This window comes from Dama dama, chromosome 4, assembly GCF_033118175.1.
Source record: "Dama dama isolate Ldn47 chromosome 4, ASM3311817v1, whole genome shotgun sequence".
Taxonomy (NCBI): domain Eukaryota; kingdom Metazoa; phylum Chordata; class Mammalia; order Artiodactyla; family Cervidae; genus Dama; species Dama dama.
The window spans coordinates 59001619-59022111 of record NC_083684.1 but is presented as its reverse complement, the minus strand read 5'-3'; the positions used below and the strand labels follow the sequence as shown (position 1 = coordinate 59022111).

At 53.0% G+C, this 20493-nt stretch overlaps 2 protein-coding genes across 2 annotated transcripts in view; one reads left to right on the top strand and one right to left on the bottom strand.

The window, feature by feature from the left end:
- Positions 1 to 5757: 5757 nt before the first annotated feature.
- On the bottom strand, positions 5758 to 13038 carry FOXA3 (forkhead box A3). The gene is made up of 2 exons (XM_061139642.1): positions 12222 to 13038; positions 5758 to 7446 (listed from the first exon to the last, which is right to left on the bottom strand). Exons 1-2 carry the CDS (start codon positions 12288 to 12290, stop codon positions 6454 to 6456), a joined length of 1062 nt encoding a protein of 353 aa, XP_060995625.1. The 5' UTR covers positions 12291 to 13038; the 3' UTR covers positions 5758 to 6453.
- A 159-nt stretch (positions 13039 to 13197) lies between these two features.
- SYMPK (symplekin scaffold protein) overlaps positions 13198 to 20493 on the top strand; it is a 33529-nt gene continuing 26233 nt past the window's right edge. The window contains exons 1-5 of the mRNA XM_061139641.1: positions 13198 to 13340; positions 17390 to 17513; positions 17657 to 17722; positions 19015 to 19068; positions 19163 to 19236. Coding sequence (XP_060995624.1) covers positions 17409 to 17513; positions 17657 to 17722; positions 19015 to 19068; positions 19163 to 19236 — 299 coding nt within the window. The 5' untranslated portion in view covers positions 13198 to 13340; positions 17390 to 17408. The remainder of the gene's footprint in view (positions 13341 to 17389; positions 17514 to 17656; positions 17723 to 19014; positions 19069 to 19162; positions 19237 to 20493) is intronic.

Sequence of the window (20493 nt, the reverse complement as noted above, 5' to 3'; positions counted from 1 at the left end):
GAGACAGACACAGAGAGAGACTCAGGGAAAGATGGAAGCCACAGAGGTGATGAAGGAGCTGTAAAGAGACTGGCTCATTGAGAGAGGACAGAGACCCAGAGAGAAAAAAAGAGAGACCAATGAGAGCCCCTCGGAGATGGGGGAGATGCAGAAAGAGACAAACACTCAGAAAAGAGAAATATCCCAACGTGTTAAGAGAGGCTGAGATACACTGAGGACATGCCAACAATAGAGAAAGGAGAGAGGAGAAACTGAGAGTCAAAAAGAGGATGAAAAAGAGGAGAGAGGGAGGGGGGAGGCTGTGAAATCAGGAAAAGGTACAGGTTTGAACTAAAGAGTTAAGACATAAAAAGGGCAGGGCTGGATCTGTCAGTCACTTGGTCCCCATGATAAGACCTGGCTCAGTCCTCACCTTCCAGGTCTCAACTCTGCTGACATGTCCTCCAGGAAACCCTCCTTGACCCTCAGTCTGTGTTAGGTGCCATTTCTGGGTTCCTGCTCCCCTATCCCAGCCCTGAGCATTCTAAATATTGATAGAACTGCACTGCGAGCCCCATAAGGGCAGAATCAAGGCTGTCTCAGTCCCACCGAGTCCCCAGTCTTGCCCAGCACTGGCTGTTTAAAGGATGGATAGATTAATGGATTTCTTTCCTTCAAGAAATGTTTATTTGGCACCCGCTGTGTGACCAGCCCTGCTGTAGGTGCTGGGGATACAGCAGGGAACAGAATGCCATCCCAGTCTCATGCAGCTGACATTCAGGTGGGAGATACAGGCCCATAAAATGTGGATCTCAGCTCCCGACCAGGGATCGAACTCATGCCCCCTGTGGTGGAGGTGCAGAGTCCTAACCACTGGACCTCCAGGGAAGTCCCAGAGATTGGTATTTTAAAAAGGGAGGCAGGACTTTCTGAGATGACACTAAAAACTAAAGGAAGTGAGGGAGCAAGCCAGGAACACTCTGGGAGAATAGCATGTGCAAAGGCCCTGAGGTGGGTGCCTGCGTGGTTCCCTCCAGAAGCAGTCAGGCAGTGCAGCTCTGGCAACAGGGAGAGACATACAACTGAGGTCAGCAGGATCGCAGGGGCACACTGAGGGTCCTGTGGTCCATAGGAAGGACTTTGGATTTTCTTTTAATGGGAACCAGTAGAGGGTTTCAAGCCCTGAGAGAAGAGATGAAGCAAATGAGACAGAAAAAGCAAGGAATCAGCTGAGATGGACAGCATCCTGTTCAGCTCTGTGTCCAGGGCTCAACAGAGGGCCTAGTATATACGCCCAGTGACAGTGTGTGCAGGAGTGAATAAGAGGCAGATTGACAGAGAAAAGAGTCAGAATGACATTAGCTGGGTGGACAAACTCCCAGGGAGAAGTCAGGTTAAGGACCCAGGACACCCAGGGACAGCAGACAGACAGACAGACACAGACAGACGGCAGCCCAGCTGAGAAGTCCCATTCCTTCCAGAGGCCTCCCCACCCGGAAACCTTCCCGGGAGCTGGAAAAATCCCCCAGTCCCCCCTGCCCGCCTTGCCCTGTGGCGTGCCCACTCACACCTCAGGCAGAGGAAGCTGGCAGGCCCCACAGGAACCTTTCTGTGCGGGGGGAGTGAGGGCGGGCGGGCGGCAGGGACGAAGAGAGAGGAGTGGCAGGCGGGCAGGCAGCGGGCAGCGGCTACACAAAGGCCCCAGTGTCTGCCCCTCTGCCCCTGGGTACAGATATAAATAATATGTACATATACCTTTATATATATATATATATATCTACCAGTGGGCTGGGGTGGGAGGCTGGGGCCACACACTCCCCCCCTTAAGGACCCTGGCAGAGCAGAGGTCTGCTCCTGTTGGGGCTGGGGCCTCAGAGACAGTGACCAAGCCTGAGCGGTTCCGGGTGAGAGGGACTTAGAAGGTTCGAGAGAAACAGGAAGAGACTGGCAGATCACGGCCCCGAGTTAGAAACCAGGTGGCAGAGAGAGTCGGTGGGCTCAAACGAAGACAGATCAGGAAGGGAGAGAAATCCGATTTCCCTGAGAAAAGACAGAAGTCCGAGGCAGATGGGACAGAAATGAAGACAAGGGTCATTCCAGAGAATGAACCACAGAGAAACACGGGTGAGAGGAAGGAGGGGCAGAAAGAAGCGGAGAGGCCAGCAGATAGCCAGGGAGCGACAAAGAGAAGCAGGCAGGCAGGCAGGGCCAAGGCTGGGGGCTTGGGAAGGCCGGGGGGCCGTGGGTGGGGGAAGGGTCAGGGCACATCTCCAGTTTAGGGGCACCGCCTATGGGGCTCTGGGCCAGCCCAGTCCAGGGCAGGCTAAGGGGCAGGGAGCGGAGGTGAGGGAGGTGGCCCTTGCGTTCCGGATCTTGGTGTTTACCTGGGGCAGGCATTGCAAACAGGCGCCCAGCCTGGCCCACGGCAGGGCGAGGGTGGGATGGGCTGGGCCGCAGCTCTGGGCACCAGTGGGCCCGACACGCCCACCTGTGGCCTGGGTGGTGAGTAAAACACACGGCGACACCTGGGTAGATGGTGACACATAAGGGGACAGACACAGTGACACACAGGGACAGATATAGGCAGACCCAGAGTGTCTGAGACATAAACAGACCCGGAGAAGCCAGGGACAGAGACACACTGTGATAGACACGGTGGCAGACACAGGGTTGCGCTTAGAGACACGGCAACAAAACGCAGAGGCTGAGGACAGTCAGACACACCGCAGACCACGGCAGCACTGCGACATGCATGCACACACCGTGACACAAGCCCCGCAGACAGCCACGGAAACCCAGCAATGAGACACTGACACGGGGACACACAGGCGCACACACACAGGCTCACACGCTGGCCACACAGATCACGCAGGAACACGGAAGCCCGCAGACACCATGACAACGACACGCTGACGCCAAGGTACACACTGACATCGACTCCTGGACTGCTGGCTGCTGGGGTGCCCCCTCGGCCTCCGGTTTCGGGGTGTGAGCGGGGCTGACCGCGGGGCAGGGCTTGGGACCCCAGGGCCCCGCTGTGCTGCTCTTACCCCTGTAGAATAGCGCCCTGATTAAGGGCCCCAGCTCTGGGCCTGGGTTCAAGTTCTAGCTCCCCACTCACCACCTGTGTGACCTTGGACAAGTCACTTCTTCATGCCTCAGTTTCCCCAGTGATAAAATGGGTGGTGGGAAGGACTGGCTCCATTAATTGTCAGGTGCTTCCACGATGCCAAGACACGTGGTACGCCTTAGTAACTGTTGTTATCGTTACGTTTCTTTTCTGCTTCGCCATCATCGTCTCACGTCTTCTGAGGCAGGTGGCTCTCTGCTCAGAGCAGGGACCCTGCCTTGCCCTCTGTTTCCCCACCCACGGGCTCCTCCCTTGGACCACGTCACCCAAAGCCACAAGCCATGCCCAGGTCCATCTGTCCCAGCCCAGGCTTCTCCATGTCCTGGTGGCTGTCCCTCCATCCCTGACCCCCAGCGTCCTTATGTCTGTCCATGCGTCCCATGTGTGACTGTGGTACTTTTCCATGCTGGCCACCCGCCGGCTGTCCCTGGGGTGGGGGTCACACCTGCCCACGCCGGCCGAGCCAGTGGCCACCAGACACCCTGACGGATGGCCCCACCCTCCCCCCCAGGACCCTACAACAACACCCGCCCCTCCGGCCACCTGAGGTCCCCACTGGGGCGGCCTGAGGCCTGAGCCTGGGGACAGGAAGCCCCAGGCCTGGCCGCCCTGAAAGCCTCTTTCAGCCTGGGCCTCCTCCGGCCGCCACCGACTCCTCCTGCGGAATAATATTTGGGCTGTTGGCCGGGGGGCGGGGGCCAGATCCGGAGGCCGCCTGGGAGAAGCCAGAAACCGCAGGGCTTCCTGCCTCGGGCCGGCCGACTCCGGGAGAGACCCCCAGGCCCGAGGGAGGGGGGCGGGCACCCGGGGAGACTGAGGGCCTTTCTCTCGGCACCAGTTGTTTTTTCCAGGAACCGGGAGGAATTCCCCAGCCTGCCCAGGACAGCGAGGCTGGTGGGACGGCTGACGGGGAGCCAGCGCGGCAGGGGGCGGGGGGTGACACGCAGCCGGCGGGGCGGGCACGGTGACAGAAATAGAGGGCCTGGCCTGCGAGGTGGCAGGTAGAGGCGGAAACTCAGGGAACCGGGAGACGGAGGCCAAAGAAGGATGAGGAGAGAGACCAGAGAACCAAGGGAATGGGGGGAGGCAGACCCCAAGAGAGGAAGACTTAGAGCCCCAAGGGAAGGAGGGAGCATTCAGAGAGAGAGGGAGGGACAGACTCAGAGGAATGGAGAGGATGAGAGAGAGACAGCAAGGCAGAACATTCGAGAGACAGATGCACAGAGGATGTGCGAGCTGCCCACAAACCATAGGACAGAGATTAAGACACAGAGACAAGTAGGGACACAGATGACCCTAGGGGACAGACAGATGGACACACAGGAAGTGGGAGAAACATCTCTCTCCCTTCTGTCCTCCCTCTGTCTCTCTGTCACTTTCTCATACACACACGCACACACACACAAAGAGACAGCTTTTGGTCTTTGAATGGACTGACTAAATGAATGAGTGGCTACAGAGCCAACAGCCATGAAAGGCAAATACAAACTAAGGAAAAGACACCTGCTCCAGCCAGCCTGATGGCATGACCTTGGCCCCAGCCTTTCCCATTCTGGTCCTCAGTTTCCACCCTGTGAAATAAGGGCCGTGAAGAACACACCTGTGTTTCCCAGAGAGCCATGCCCTCGGGAACATCCGAGCCACAGATACCAGACTCAGAGCCTAGGTAGAGACCTGGACAAATAGAAGCCCCTAGACCCCAAACCCAGAGGCCCCCAGAAGCCCCCAGCACCCAAAGGAAGAGTCAGCTCCTTTCCCCCACACCTGCACGTGAAAGAGACAAAGACCACTAGAGCCAGCCAATACACGCTCACACACAGCCACAACAGTGACAGGGACGCGGCAAAGACAGACATAAGTCACAGAGACATACTTTTTAGAAGACATACAGGCATGCTGACTCACAGAAATACACATGAAACACACAATGATCCACAACACCGATATAGGCATTGGTAGACTCTTTGAGGCAGCAGGCAAGTAGACAAAGGGACATACAGGGAGGCATATCCAACAGTGTGAGACCCAGAGGGTCCCAGGGATAGGTGTGTAAGAGAATCACACACACGAAAAACAAGGCAGACGCACAGAAGTCTGATATCCTGAGACACCTACAGTAAGCACACAGAGGATGGACATAGAAACTAACACAATTAAGGGATACAAGCCATAGATAACATCCACAGCAGACCATAGGGACCTCAATGGCTGTAGCGATACCCTATGACCCACAGAGGCACAGGCGCGCACACACATACACACAATCTCCTTTAGTTAGCACCTCGTTTGTCCCTCCTCCTCTCCAGCTTAACCAAAAATTGAGCTGTCCCAGAGCTCTCTGAACCTCAGTGCTAGAGGCATGTGTCGAGAGAGTGGGGGTGGGGAGATGGCCTTGGTCACTTCAGAGCCACCTCCGCCTGCTGCCCCGGCCCCACGGCTGCGGGGGCTGCTATCTGTGAGCAAACTGTCCTTGGGGTCAGGGACAGCAAAGAGCCAAAGGTCAGGTCGATGCCTCCCCCAGCCCTTCCCCCAGAGAGGCAACTGGCTCTTGGGGGCAGGAAGGAGAGGGGACAGGACACAGCAATTCAGTTGTTTCAGCCTCAAAGGGCCCACTGGCTAAGGAAAAGACACATTCAGTAAGAGGCAGAAATGGTGCCTTTAATGGTCAAACACAGCCAGTATCCCCCTTCCCCGGCAAGAACCAGACTTTAGTAGAAATCCCCCACACCCTAATCAGTCCTTTCTGGTTTTTCCTGGACCAGAGGGGAAATGGGCTCCAGAAAAAAAAAAAAAAAAAAACAAGGAGTATCCTCATCTCTACCCTTCACTCAGCTCACACCAGAGACAGGGAAGACACGGCCAACACTGGGGCTGTCTGTGGTGGCCATTATGTTGCACAGCGGTACACGGGTGATGGAAGACCGTCAATATGGTGGCCATCACAGCACCCAATGGGCCAAAGAAGACGTAACCGAAACAGTGCCACCATCACATCCAGAGGCTCAGCCAAGAGGCTGGGCATCACAGCACCCAAGGGGCCAACCAAGAAGTCATCCCAGAGGGTGGCCATCCGAAGACCCAACAGGTCAACCTCATCACATCGATCAGTATGGCAGTCTTCACAGTACTCAGTGGGCCCACCGTGATGTCAGTGGCAGCTATCATAGTACTCAGGGGATCAACACGATGCCCACAGTGATGGCAGTCACCACGGTGAGCAGTAGACCAACCAAGATGTTGACAGACGGGAGGAGCAAGGTGTCCCCGGGGAAGGTCAGGCCCCAAGAGCCAGATGGTATGAGCTACAGCCGTATCCCACCCACCACGCTCCCACCCTACCCCTGCTAGGATGCGTTAAGCAGAGAGCGGGAATAGAGGCCCTGGTAGTAGACCCCAGGCTCCCCACCCTCTGCCCCGTAACCCCCAAATCCCACGTCCAGCTTGGGGGGTGCTGGCGACTGTTCCGACATCAGGTTGTTGATGGAGAAAGGGTGATTGAAGTTGTAGGGCGCATCCAGCTTTAGCTCCCCTGGGAGCTCCAGGCCGGTGAAGTAGGGCGTGGAGGGAGCAGCGGGCGAGCCACAGTCCAGAGCCCCCACTTCGTCCCCACACTGGGCCTCCGGCTCAGGGGGCGGGGGCTGCGCCTGCGGCTGCGGCGTGGAGGCCACACTGGTGGCAGGGGCGGCGGCCGCCGAGGCCGACCCCGCACTGTTCCTGGAGGCCGAGCTCCCGCCGCCCCCTTTCTTCACCTTCTCCTCCAGCTTGAAGCGCTTCTGGCGGCGTAGGTAGCAGCCGTTCTCAAACATGTTACCTGAGCTGGGGTGCAGGGCCCAGTAGGAACCCTTGCCCGGCTTGTCGGGGGAGCGCGCCACCTTGACGAAGCAGTCATTGAAAGACAGCGAGTGGCGGATGGAGTTCTGCCAGCGCTGCTGGTTCTCGCGATAGTAGGGGAAGAGGTCCATGATCCACTGATAGATCTCGCTCAGGGTCAGCATCTTGCCCGGCGCCTGCTGGATGGCCATGGTGATGAGCGAGATGTAGGAGTAGGGCGGCTTGGCGTGGGCCAGGGGCCGCCGGTACCCTTTCGGCATCTCCTTCCCGTGGACCAGCCCCGGGCCCGGGCCCCCATACCCTGAGCTGCTGCCTCCACCAGTGCTGGCACCCAGGCCTGGGAAGGTGGGCCCCAGGGGCGCTGTGGGGGCTGGGGGCGCCAGGGGTCCAGTGGGCAGTGGGGAGGCAGGGAGCCCCCCTGGGGGGTAGGGAGAGCTCAGAGGGTTCAGGGTCATGTAGGAGTTGAGGGGGGCCATGGTGGGTACTGGGGTCACCGGAGAATAGACCTACAGGGAGAGAAGGAGAGATGGCAAGTGGTGAGTCTCTACGCTGTTGGTAAGCAAAGGGTCGCTGGACCCATTTTGTGTCCGTTTGTCTGTCCGTCTTGCCCTTCCGTATTTACCTTTCTCTGTAAATGGCTGTCTCTTCAAATCTCTCTTTCTGCTCCCCTCTTCACGCACCCCTCTCCCTGACCCGATCTCCGACGTCCCATGTACTGGAGTGCACATGCTTTAAGTAGTTATCAAAGTGTGGTCCAGGACACCCTGGGGAGTGTCTGAGACTCTTTTTGGGGATCAGTGAGGTCAAACCATTTTTGTATAATGCTAAGATATGACTAACCTTTTTCACTTGGTTACTCTCACTAGCGTACAGTGGAGTTTTCCAGAGTCCACATGACATGGAATATTGCAACAGACCAAACGTAGAAGTAGCTAGGAAAATCCAGCTGGCTTCTACTGAACCAGACACTAAAGAGATGGGCAAAAATGTCACTGTGCCACCCCTCTCCTTAAATGTTCTGAAATACAGTTATTTTAATAAAAATACACTGCTTATACTAACACATTGTTGCTACTTTTAAATGAATGAATGCGTATTTTTAAAATGTCTCAGTTTTCACTTTGAATGTGGTAACAGCCATTATAACCCTGATCAATAAAAACCGTTTGGGGTCCTCAATAATTTTAAGAGTGTGATGAGGTCCTGAGACCAAAAAGAAAAAAAATTGAGAACTGCTGATTTATCTAATAATGGAATCTACGTGTGTACTTTCTATACATCTTTTAGGTTATAAAATTATAGCTTTATAAGTCAAAGCACCTGAAAATCAGAAATCACATATTTCCACCTAATATATGTCATCTGTTTATTAAATGTCATCAAATCTAAGCTTCAGTAGTACTTTAAGTGTCAATAAGAATGGAAAAAAACATTGTCAATTATAATCTGCAGACACCACTGACTGTAAAACTCATTCCATTTTCAGAAAGGTTCAAATGGGGGGGGGGGGGGGGAAACGTGCATCTTAGCTCAGTGAAATAAGGTAGACATTGCTATGTCTTTGTAAGTAACTATCTCGTCTCTCAAATATTCAACTGACTACTTACTGTGTGCCGGGCACTACTCCAGGCACTTCTCAGGAAAGTTCTGCTCTCATCCTTGTGACCACACTATGGGGGAGGCGCTATCATGACACCCATTTTTCAGCTGAGCAACCTGAGGCCCCAGAGAGGTTGTCCAGGAATCACACAGCAAGGAAGGAGAGCTGGGATTCTGAATCCAGGCAGTCTGGCTCCATACGGGTGTTCTGGATCAAGCTATAAGAGCAGTGACCAAGACACGGAATCGCCTGCCCTCAGGGAGCTGTCAGTCTAGCAGGAAGTGAACAAGATAAATAAGGAAAGTACGAAGCTTGGTGGATGGGGACTTCTCATTCTGTGAGCATTTATCCCTTTCATCCTGTCTTCCATCCATTCTCTGGCAATAGTCCATCTATCTGTCCTGCTTCCTCCCCGGGGGGTGGGGGTGCTGGGGGTGCTGCTCTAGCTCTGATGGGAACCTCCACTGAGTCAGTGTGTCCCATCTCACCCCGTCACTTAAGTGTCTGCACAGACCAAGGTCCAGAGAGAAAAAGGACCTGCCAGGATCACTCAGGGAGCCAGAGATAGGTGGTAACCAACCCCAGGTCTGCATTCCAGTAGAGAAACTCTCTCCTGTCTTTTTTGTGTGTGTCTGTCCAAGTAGCTCTTTCTTCTTTTGTCTCTTTGACGCTCCCAGTTGGCATTATATGTGTCTGTTCATCTCCTTCCCTGTCTCGGTTCCTCTATGCTCCTTCCCTCACTCCCTCCCTCCTCTGTCTCTCCCCCCTCCCCCACACTCTCTCCCTTTATCTCTGTCTCTCTCTCCTCCATCTCTTTCTCTCCCTCATCTCTCTCTTTGCCTCCCCCCCCACACACACAAAAAGACACTCCCAGCCCCCATCTCTCTCTTCCTCTGCCCCTGCCCATCTCTCTCACACCTTTCTCCAATCTTTGGAACTCTCTCTCTGATTACCCCCCTCCTCTCCCACCCACCCCTCTCTTTCTTCTCCTTCAGTACATCTTTGCATCTCTCTGCCCCTTCCCTGGGCACCACCGTCTCTCTAGAAGTCTCACTGAAATTGGAGCCACAGCTATTCCCCTCCCCCATGCACTGGTCTCCCCTGTGGTTGGCTGACTGTGGTCCCTCCCCAAAAGTAAGGGAAGAGGGTCCTTTGGAGAGAGGGGAGAAGGTGTCAGAACTCAGGGGGATCCACAGAGAGTTCCTGAATCCCTCGATGACCCCCGACACTTCTCCAGCTCAGTCAGACTCTCTTGTATTGCAGGGGAAGACAGACTGGGACCCCAGAGCCCTTCTTTTCTGGCTCCCCACCCACACGGAAGTCCTCCTTGAGGTCTGACCTCAAGCCTCCAGCTGCCCTAATCCACCGTCGACTTTCACACGCCCCGGGGCTGGGATGAACCCCCAGTGTCCGGGTCTGAACCGGATCTCCCCTGCGAGGGCGGGGCTGAGACTGGGGGGGAAGCCCTGAGGGGACCTGCACCCCCATCCCAGGAGGCTGGAATTTCTCCCCTTTCATTTCCTTATTGTCTCTGGAGGAGGGTGTGACAGGGAGCACAGGGAGGCGGTGTGAAGCCAGAAGCTAGTTTCTAATCCTGGTCACAGCCTAGGACCTCAGGTGGCCCCTACACTCCGAGAGGCTTTAGGTTCTCCATCTAGAAAGTGGCAGGGGTGGGGAGCAGTTGGACCAGCTGATTGGTGAGAACCAGGGGCCTGGGGGGATGCCTGAGGGCTATAACTTTCCAATTCCCTCTAGACAAAGAGCCAGCCTGGTGGAGGGCGGTGCCATCACCCCAGCAGAAGGGTGTGGTGGGCAAGAAGCAGTGTGGGGTTCTCCCCAGTGCTCAGTTGCTGAGTGAGTGCAGAAGTTTCTCCTCTCATTGTTCTGACCCAGGTGGAGGAGGTGGTTTTGTTGATGGGAAGGTTGAGGAGATCCTCATACAGTACGTCCATTTCCAGCCCCCTATAGGTCATCTCTTCCAAAATATGCCCCCAAATGCTGACTATCTCTAGACCGTCCCTCAATTTCAGAGACAATTTCCACACACCTTGTCCCCTAAGCTTCAGGCTGTGCCCCAAATAATGACTCCTTCAGCCTAGAGCCCTGAAATTTACTTCTTAAGATACACCTCCAAAACACTGATTTGTAGTTGGTACCCTTAAAGCACACCCCCAGGCTCTGAACTATGCAAGGCGTTCAACTGAGATTCTCCTACCACCTGGGAGCCTCCACCACCAACCTGGTCTCTGCCTTCCCCACCCTAGAACCGACATCGCCTCCACCTCTCAACGCTCCCAATCCCTTCCCTGCCCCACCCCACGTGCACCTCACACCTCCACAGCCCCAGGACTGGCCCCTCCTGGGCACCTTGCCAAGGCTTGCAGGCCTGGGTATCCAGGAGTCCCACCCTACAGCTTCAAACCCCAGACCCAGAACTCAGGCACGCTGGGGCCCCTGTAAACCCCAGATCTTAGTGTCTTTGGAGAACTCAACCCTTGCAGTCCCACATCCCACCTCAAGCCCACAGTCCCCATCCAAGTTAGAAACCCAGGTATCCAGACCCCCATAACCTTCTGGCTAGGACCCTGTCCCACCTCCACTTAATAATGTTGGCTAGAGAGCAAGCAGGCTAAGACGGAGTACTTGCAGCAAGAGGAATGCAAGTTAGACCTGGGGAAGAACTTTCCGTCAGCTAGGGCAAGCGAATTATTATTCTCTGCCCCCTATTCCAGGGAAGTCTTGTCCTGTCCGAGATGGGACTGGTAAGGACATTAGCAATTTGTGGAGATTGGTGGACGGTGGGGTGGGTCGGGAGTGGGTGAAATCTGAAACCCTCCAGACTCCAGTAAGGAGAATCCCTGCTGAGGGTCTCTAATAAGACCCCCGAAGTTCAGCTGGGAGGGGTGAGGGTCAAGAGTAGGGACCTGCTAGGTGGACACTGACCCCTTCTGCTGCCAATGCTGTTGCCCCTGCCCCCTGCTCTCAGGATCCCGACTCTGACTGCATCTGGCCCCTTATCTGAGTCCCAGCTCTTAAATCACCTGTTATTTCACACTCCCCAAACCAAGCTTCATTTCTGACCATCTTCATCTCTTATCCTTAGCACCTACCCCTATTTCTGACTTTAAAATAGAACTCAACCCCAATCCTTATCCCAGAACCCCAATTCTTACATCTACCCCAGACCCTCATCTTTCACGCTAAATTCTAACCCTGAGCTCTCGGCTCAGACTTCTCTTAATGGTGACCTCCCTCTCCCATCTCTTAGTCACTATATTTCCCCCTAATTTTGAACCCCGTTGCCTAATCCCTCAGCTCTTTCCGTAACCCGGAACTCTGATTCCTATCTTTGGTTTATTCATTTTAATTCCTTTTACTTTGGGTCCCCGACACTCAGCCCTCATGTATGAGCTATGACTTGACCCTTGGCTGAATATTCCAGACTCCCATTTAAGCCCTCACTCCGACAAGCCTGCCTAAACCGCGCTCCCATGCATTGTCCCCCGTCTCTGACTCCTTACACCTGGTCTCCGAGTGTCCAGTTCCCCCGCTCCCAGGTTCTATTTGGGGCCACCGTTTGAGTCCACACCCAGTTCCTTACCCCCATTTAACCCCGCACCCTGATTCCTGCCCGCCCCCCCTCCCCCGCCAATTCCCGCTCCGCCATCCCCGAGGACACACCTCGCCCGCCTCCGGGTAGTAGCTCCACTCGGCCAGGTCGTGGGCCTCCATCTTCACCGAGCCCAGCATCCCCCGGGCCTGCGCCCCCACCCACCCCCGCTCCGGCCCGGGGAGAACCAAGAGTTTCGGATCTCTCGGCCGGCACTGCCCGAGTTCCGACCCGCGCCCGTCCGTCCGACCGCCCAGGGTCCCAGTCGTCCAGGGCGCCGCGGGAGGCGGCCACGCTTTATAGCCGGGACACCCCCGCCCTCGCCCGCCCTGGGCTCCCCTCCCGCCTCCCCGAGGGCGGTGCGCCCGGATTGGGGCGCCCCCTGCGGGATTGCGAGGAGACAGACCTCAGGCGCCGGGATCCGCAGCTCGGGGACGGGAGACCTGGGGACAGTTGAAGAGTGAGGGAGCTGTAAGTGGGAAACAATTGCTCATTCTAAAAGCCTCGAGGGCAGAATTCTAGGTCCCTTCTACTTAGGGTTTTCATCATCTCAACTGAAGCAGGCGAACAGCCAGCAAGGCTTGTTGGAGTGGAAAGGGGGCTCAGAGCCGAGTGGTCTCCAGAGGTTCCGCTGTGTTACTTACTATAAGGACCGGTAGTAGCCCCTCGAAACCACATTTCCCTTTGGACGGACTGGAAGACTGAAGCTTCTGATAACTGAAAGTGCTCTAGATTGTGTAAATGGCCAGGAAAAAAAGTGGAGGGGATCGGGGCCTCTGCTCAGATCCCGCTGAGACTGCAGACAACCTGCAAGACCTAGGAGCTTCGCCTACCCGACTCTGTTCAATCTAACATCAGCCGTCCAGGGAACCAGAGTCTCCGTGAACTCCATTTCCCAGAAGCCTCCAGCCCCCTTTCCGTCCCGCCCCCCTGTCACAGGACTACATTTCCCAAGAGGCATGGCGCCCGAAAGCCGGAAATGAAGGGCTGCCCGGGCTTCGCAGAGGGGGAGGGCGGAAAGTCGCTCGCGCGGTAGGGGCCGAGGCGCTAGTACAGAGTGGACTCCATTTCCCAGCGACCCGCCGAGTGCAGTGATTGCGTAGTGTCACGGCGGCGAGCGGAAGATGGCGGCGTCGTCTGTGAAGAGGCGCTGCTGAGGGGGCGCGAGGGGGACGGAGGCCGGAGCCGCGGTGAGCAGGGGGCGAGCAGCGTGGGGGCCAGGGACGAAGGGAGGAAGGACTCTGAAAGGGTAGGGGCGCTTTCGGGGGCAGTGAGGACACTGAGAGGAGAAGGGAGCAGAGACACTCGGGACCCCAGTTTCTTCCCAGCTTTTGGACCCTTCCGTGGCTCCCCAGTACCCTCAGGGCAAAGTTCCAACGTGGCCGCCAAGGCGCGTCTGCACCCCCGGCCTCAGCTCTGCCAATCTGCTGGTCCCTCTTTTCGCACAGCTGCACTGGCCTTTCGATTTCCTCAAACTCGCCAAACGCTTTCCCGCCTCAGGCTTTTTGCACATGCCGTCCCCTCTGTCTGCAACATCCTTTTACTCATTCCGCCTGGTTGACTCCCATTCATCTTTCGGATCTTGGCACCAACGTCACTTCCTCTGTGAAGCCCTCCTTTCCCGCCCTCCGTCCCGAAATCCGCCTGTTGGACGATCTCATAGGTCGCTGTTCCTTTCCTTCATGTCACTGGGGGGTCTCGCTTGTTATTGAACCTTTATTTGTGTGGCTCCTTAGTCCTGTCTGTGACCAGGAGCCCCACGGTGGGTAGGGACTGGGGGTGTGTCGGTCTCCGCTGTGTTCCCAACACTGCGGAATCGCGCTGGAAACTCCCAGTTAAGATTCGTTGAATGAATGAAAGATTCTCAGGGGGCCACTCTGTATGTGAGCGAAATCGTCCTACTCCAGGTGGGAGTGGGGCGGAAGGACTCTCTAAGGAGCACAGCGAGACGGAAGGGGAAACGATGATTATTGGTGATAGCGAAAGACTACAAGACACTCCCAGATATCCTTTAGTAGGGAGACTGGCAGGAAAAAGACGGATAGCCGTCAGAAAATAAAATATCATGGAACTGTAAAAAGGAATGAGGGAAGGGGTAAAAAAGGAACCAGAGATAAAGAATGGACTGCAGCATATATTAAGGGAAAAGGCAGAATGAAAAACAGCGCTTATCATATGCTTCCTTTTGACAAAAGTAAATACTTGAAAGTCGCTCAGTCGTGTCCGACTCTTTGCAACCCCATGAACTATACAGTCCATGGAATTCTGTAGGCCAGAATACTGGAGTGGGTAGCCTTTCCCTTCTCCAGGGGATCTTCCCAACCCAGGGATCGAACCCAGGTCTCCCGAGTTGCAGGTGGACTCTACCAGCTGAGCCAAAAGGGAAGCCCAAAGGAATTATGGATATACATTTAAAAAAAAAAAAAAAACGTGGAAGAGGAAGGACACCAGGTAAAAAGTTTGAGTGACTCCGTGTATTCTCATCATGAAAAGAGAAGAAAAGTTCATCATGAAAGCGTTCATTGTGTTCTTCTGGGAAACAGCAGTATACTGAATTGTTGGGTGGCCATGACCTTTAATTTGCATGAACTGGGGGGCAGGGGAAGCAGTTCTTTTTTAGAGAGGCAGTTCAGCATGTTACTGAGAAGGCTAGGTTCTGCAGCCAGGCTGCTGGGTCTGCATCTTACAAGTTGTGAGCCTTTGATCAAGTGATTTTACTTCCTTGGACTTCAAATTTCCTCATCTGTAACATGGGAACTGGGGCTTCCCTGGGGGCTCTGTGGCAAAGAATCTGCCTGCGGTGCAGGAAACTCAGGTTTAAGCCCTGGGTTGGGAAAATGCCCAGGATGAAGAAATGGCAACGCACTCCAGTATTCTTGCCTGGGAAATCCCCTGGACAGAGGAGCCTGATCGGCTACAGGGTATTGTGAGGTTTAAATAAGTTACTATGTGAGAATTGTGCTCAGGGCATATTAAATGTTCAATAAATATTAGCTGTTATTTTTCAAGCATTCCTAGAGCCAAAGGGCATACTAAGGGATACTGAGGGATACTAAGCCCAGTGATTGTTGAAGCCCTCTGACTCAGCAGATTTTTTTTTTTAATCTTTTGGTCATACTGCATGGCATGTAGGATCTTAGTTTCCCATCAGGGATCAAACCTGTGTCCCCCGCATTGGAAGTTCAGAGTCTTAACCACTGATCACCAGAGAAGTCACACTCAGCAGATTTTTATTAAATACTTACTAGATGACTTCCCTGGTGGCTCAGATGGTAAAGCGTCTGCCTACAGTGCTGGAGACCCGGGTTCAATCCCTGGGTCGGGAAGATCTCTTGGAGAAGGAAATGGCAACCCACTCCAGTATTCTTGCCCAGAAAATCCCATGGATGGAGGAACCTGGCAGGCTACAGTCCATGGGGTTGCGAAGAGTTGGACACGACTGAGTGACTTCACTTCTTCTTCACTCGGTGCCAAGCACTGTTCCATGCTGGGGACAGAAAAAGTGAACACACACACCTCTCCCTCATGGAGCTTATAAATATGTAGTGTGTTTATAATGATAAATGCCATGGAGAAAAACAAAGTGACACAGATGGTGAGGGAGAGTAAGTGGAAATTTGAAATAAGATGGTCAGGGAAGACCTCACTGCTGGGATATTTGAGTTGAGGCCTGAAGGAGACAAGGAGGAAGGGAGGTGTGGCAGTATCTGAAGGGAGGGGTAATCCAGGTGGAAGGAAGAGAAGCACAAAGGCTTAGAGGAAGGGATGTGTTGGTGTGATGAAGAAGAGGCCGGAGTGACTGGAGCAGAAAGAGCCAAGAGGAGGAGCAGAGACTGAAGAGCCAGATCGTGTAAGGTCTCCCTGGCCTTGGTGAGGACTTGGCTTTGACTCTGAGCGAGATGTGGGGGTGACGGGCAGCAGGGAGACTAGGAAGGAGGCTGTTGGATAGTCATTCTTTCAGCAGATACCTGTTAAGTATAAACTGCTGTGTACGGTATATTATGATTCTTTCAAAAGATGCATCTTTTGCACCTCCTCAAATTATTAACCGTTTATGCAACAGTCTTCAGATCTCTTTCCCTGCACGTGAAAATCCGCTATACTTATCTCATGTTTACTATGTGTGTTAACTCATCTCATCCTCAGAATAGTTGTGGGAGATCAACACTGTTACTATCCCTGATTTACAGAAGAGACAGCTGAGATCCAGCTGTTTCTTGCCTCAGGTCATTCTGTGTATATACATACACAAACTTGACAAAAATCAGTTGAATTGTATACACTCCTCTGTGAGGCAGCAGACTGTCACTGTCATCTTTTCATGATGATCGTTCTTTGAAACCCATCCTTTTTTTTTTTTTCTGTTTCCTGCCTTTTCTACTTTTTGGTTTTTCCTTCCACTCTTTTTTTCTTTCTTTAACAAATACATATATTTTCCCCTTCTTTTGTGAAAAGGGAACATACAGTAAACATTGCCTTCACTGTGCTTGTTTTTAGTTTAATATGTACTGGAGCCCACTGTTTATCAGCACACAGAGAGATTTGCTTCATTCCTTTTTACAGTTGCATAGTATTTTATTTTGTGGATATATTGCAGTTTTTCAGTCCGTCTCCCTATTTGAGAAGACTTGGTTTGACAGTTGTCTCTTGCTACTAGGAATAGTGCTGTAATTGATATCCTTATTTCTTTTTTTCTTTTTTCCTTCTTATTTCTTGATTTTGCCAGTATGACTTTGGGAGAGATATCCAGAGATATCCCCCACTTCTTTTAAAACGCAATGTCATAATATTCCAGAAAATGGCAGAAGTATAATTTATTTGATTAGGCCTTCTCTGATGTATTGAGTACTTACCTACTGTGTGGAGGACCCAGAGCTGTGTTTCAGAAAGCTTGCTCTGGCGTCCAGTCCAGAGTACAGCCCAGCTGGAGAGACCAGGGGGACTGAGGCCAGACAGAGGGGGCTGCTCTGTGTGCATCTGTTCAGTCCTGCAGCAGTTGTTTGTGGTCAGCCTGCTCTCTGTAAAGTACTGGGGGTGAGGCTTGGTTCTCCACGGGGTACAGCCTGTTAGCCGGGAGACACCAGTCTCCCCCAGATTACAACCCCACGGATACATACAGTCAGATCCAGACTCTAGAAGGGGGAGGGGCTTGAAAGGACCCAACAGGCTGGGAAGGAGGGTTGAGCCCTTCATAGAGAGTGGGGTAAAGGCCCAGAACTTGCTCCATCCTCCTCTCCAGGGAGTACCGGGCAGCAGCCATGGCAGGCAGCAGTGGGGACAGCGTCACACGCCGGAGCGTGGCATCACAGTTCTTCACTCAAGAGGAGGGGCCGGGCATCGATGGCATGACCACATCAGAGAGAGTGAGTATGGAGAGAGAGGTTTGGAGTGGGGAGGCCCAGGCCCTCTCTGGGGCGATCCACACCTAGCTGGAAGATCTCAGGAGTGCCATAGGAGCTGGGCTGGCAAGGTGAGCACCCTGACCTGCCTTTCACCTTCCTTCCAGGTGGTGGATCTCCTGAACCAGGCAGCACTGATCACCAACGACTCAAAGATCACAGTGCTCAAGCAGGTGAGGGGGAGAGGGTGATGCTGGACTCAGCAGGACAAGAGGAGCTGGGATGGGAACCTCGGAAGAAGAGGGCACTGGTACTAATGCTTATGTCCACGTTTAAACGCTCAGGATACGGCACGCAGTGCTGTTTGGCCACACTATTGTTTGATTCTCACAGAAGCTCTCTGAGGCAGGGTGATTTCTTCTCTGTTTTACAGAGAAAGAAGTAGAGTCTCAGAGCTTAAATTAGCCCAAGGTCACTCTGCTAGGACCTGGCGGAATTAGGACCCGAATGCTGGATTCAGACTCCAAGTGCCATGCTCTTGATCCTCGGGTTTCTTCTCCGCCAGAGCCCTGTGCAGTGGGGAAGACATGCAGGTGACCCAGCAGTGAGGACCCAGAGTGGGCAGGGCCGAGATGGAGGCGCCCGGCGGGGTGTGGAACCCAGAGGGGGGCTTCTGACCCAGCCTAGTGGCGGGCAGTCAGGGAGGGCTTCCTGGAAGAGGGCTGTCTGAGCTGAGACCTGGAGGAGAAAGAGAGAACCAGGCCGAGGGAGAGTGGGAGGGTGTCTTGGGCAGAGGGCAGAGTAGCTTGTACAGAAGCAAAAGAGGTGGGGAGTCAGGGGCTGCTGAGTGTGGTTCAGAACAGGAGGCAGATGGAGTTCAGGGGACCCCAGTTCTACTTGTTCTGCACATGGCCTTGGGTAGCCAACACCACCTCAGCAGCAAGTGGGGTTCTGACGGGGCCTTCCTCATGGGTGGTTGTCAGGGCTGTTCACCAATAGTGCCTTGGCTCATGGGCACTGAGCTGCTGTGAGAGTGTGTTTGGGAAGGGCTTATTCCAAACAGCCTGGCAGGTATTACACAAGGGCCTCAGGAAATGGGCTCTCACTGTGGTAAAATGCCTGCTGAATTGTGGCAATTGAATGGGGAGTAGAAACAGAAGGAGGGTAGAGAGATTTGCTGGATGAGCCTCAGGAAGGTACGAGTCCCGCGCACCTCTCTCTTTTCTTTAGCCTCCATCTATATCATATACTCACTGGCCCACCAGGACCTGTGCCTTGTAGCATCTTCTTACTGAAGCCTCACAGTAGCCCTGTGAGCTGTTGTTTCTGGTTCCCATTTTACAGAAGAGCAGACTGAGGCTCAGGGGAAGCCCCTTGCCTAGGCCATGCTGAGAGTTGAACTGAATTTGAACTGAACTTGTCCACTGCTGCCCCCATGCTGTTTTCTGCTACACATGCCTGTCTGTACTGACTGGTCCCTGGTTTTACACATGTGTCCTCCTCCTCTTTCCCGATCTGCTTCCAGGTCCAGGAATTGATCATCAACAAAGATCCCACACTACTGGACAACTTCCTGGATGTGAGTGGCCAACAGGAGAGAAAGGGTGTGGGTGTGGGGATAAGGGAGTGGATCCTGGTGCAACTCTGACCCACCTTCTTCCTGACCCTGGCAGGAGATCATCGCTTTCCAGGCAGACAAGTCCATCGAAGTGCGCAAATTTGTCATCGGCTTCATCGAGGAGGCTTGGTACGGGGCATTGCAGGACACCCGTGGGAGCACCCCTCCTGGAGTCAGCCTCTTGGGCCGACCCTGGCCTTGCCCTGCCCTGAGAGTCTTGCCCCCTGCTTCCCACACCCATTCTCCCTCCCTGATTCCCCAGGAAATACTTAATATGGTCCAAACCTAGGACTCATCCACTCTTCCTCTACTTCTTCCACACTTCACATCTACATCATAAGTAAGGACTGTCGACTCTGCCTTCAAACTGTAAACAACATCTGACCATTTTTCAACCACTCCCCTTGCTGTACCAAATACTTTTTTATTCAATCCTCATACATGGGATTATTTGTTTGGCCCCTTTAACTGAAGAGAAAACTGAATCAGAGAGGTGAAGTGAGTTTCTTAAGGTCACACAGCCATTATGTGGCAGTGCTGGGATTTTAACCCATGTTCATAACACCATTGCCCAGATTCTCAGTCTCCCATCTTTTACTGGGAGAGTTTTTTTTTTCCAATTGAGGTATACTTGATTTATAATAATATATTAGTTTCAGATATACAACATAGTGATTCAAATTTTTTATAGATATTCCACTCAACTATTATAAAATATTGACTGTATTCCCTGAGCTGTACAATATATCCTTGAGGTTTATCTATTTTGTATGTAGTAGCTTATAGCTCTTAAACCCCTTATCCCATCTTGCCCCTCCCCCATTCCCTCTCCTCACTGATAAGCATTAGTTTTGTCTTTTTTTTAACATGTTAGCAAATGTAGCACTTTTGATTTTTAAAATTTTAACTATTTTTCCAAACAAGCCAAAAAAGAAGAGTGATATTTTTTTGAGGTATAGTTGATTTATAATATACTAATTTCAGGTAAGTAACATAGTGACTCAGAATTTTAATAGATTATTACTGGGACAATCTGTGGTATGTTTTCTGAGTTTGCCAAAACACTTTTTGTTCCAGATATGTATCACGTGACTGCTGTGTGCCAGACATTTGTGTCAGGCTGTAGAAATAGAACAGTGGATAAAAAAAGATATCGTTCCTTCCTTCATGTAGGTGATAGTTGAGTTTCATAGTTTTTGACTGATTAGCTTAATATTTGAGATTGTAACATGATGTGAAAATTCACATTCTGAGCTCTAGGTGTAGCCTTATTCATTCACTGAACAAATATTTATTGAAGGCCTCTTCATTCTTTGCTTCAATAAAAACTGAGACTCCGCTAGTACTCAAATGGGAAAGAATCCCCAACTTTCAGAGCCCTTCATC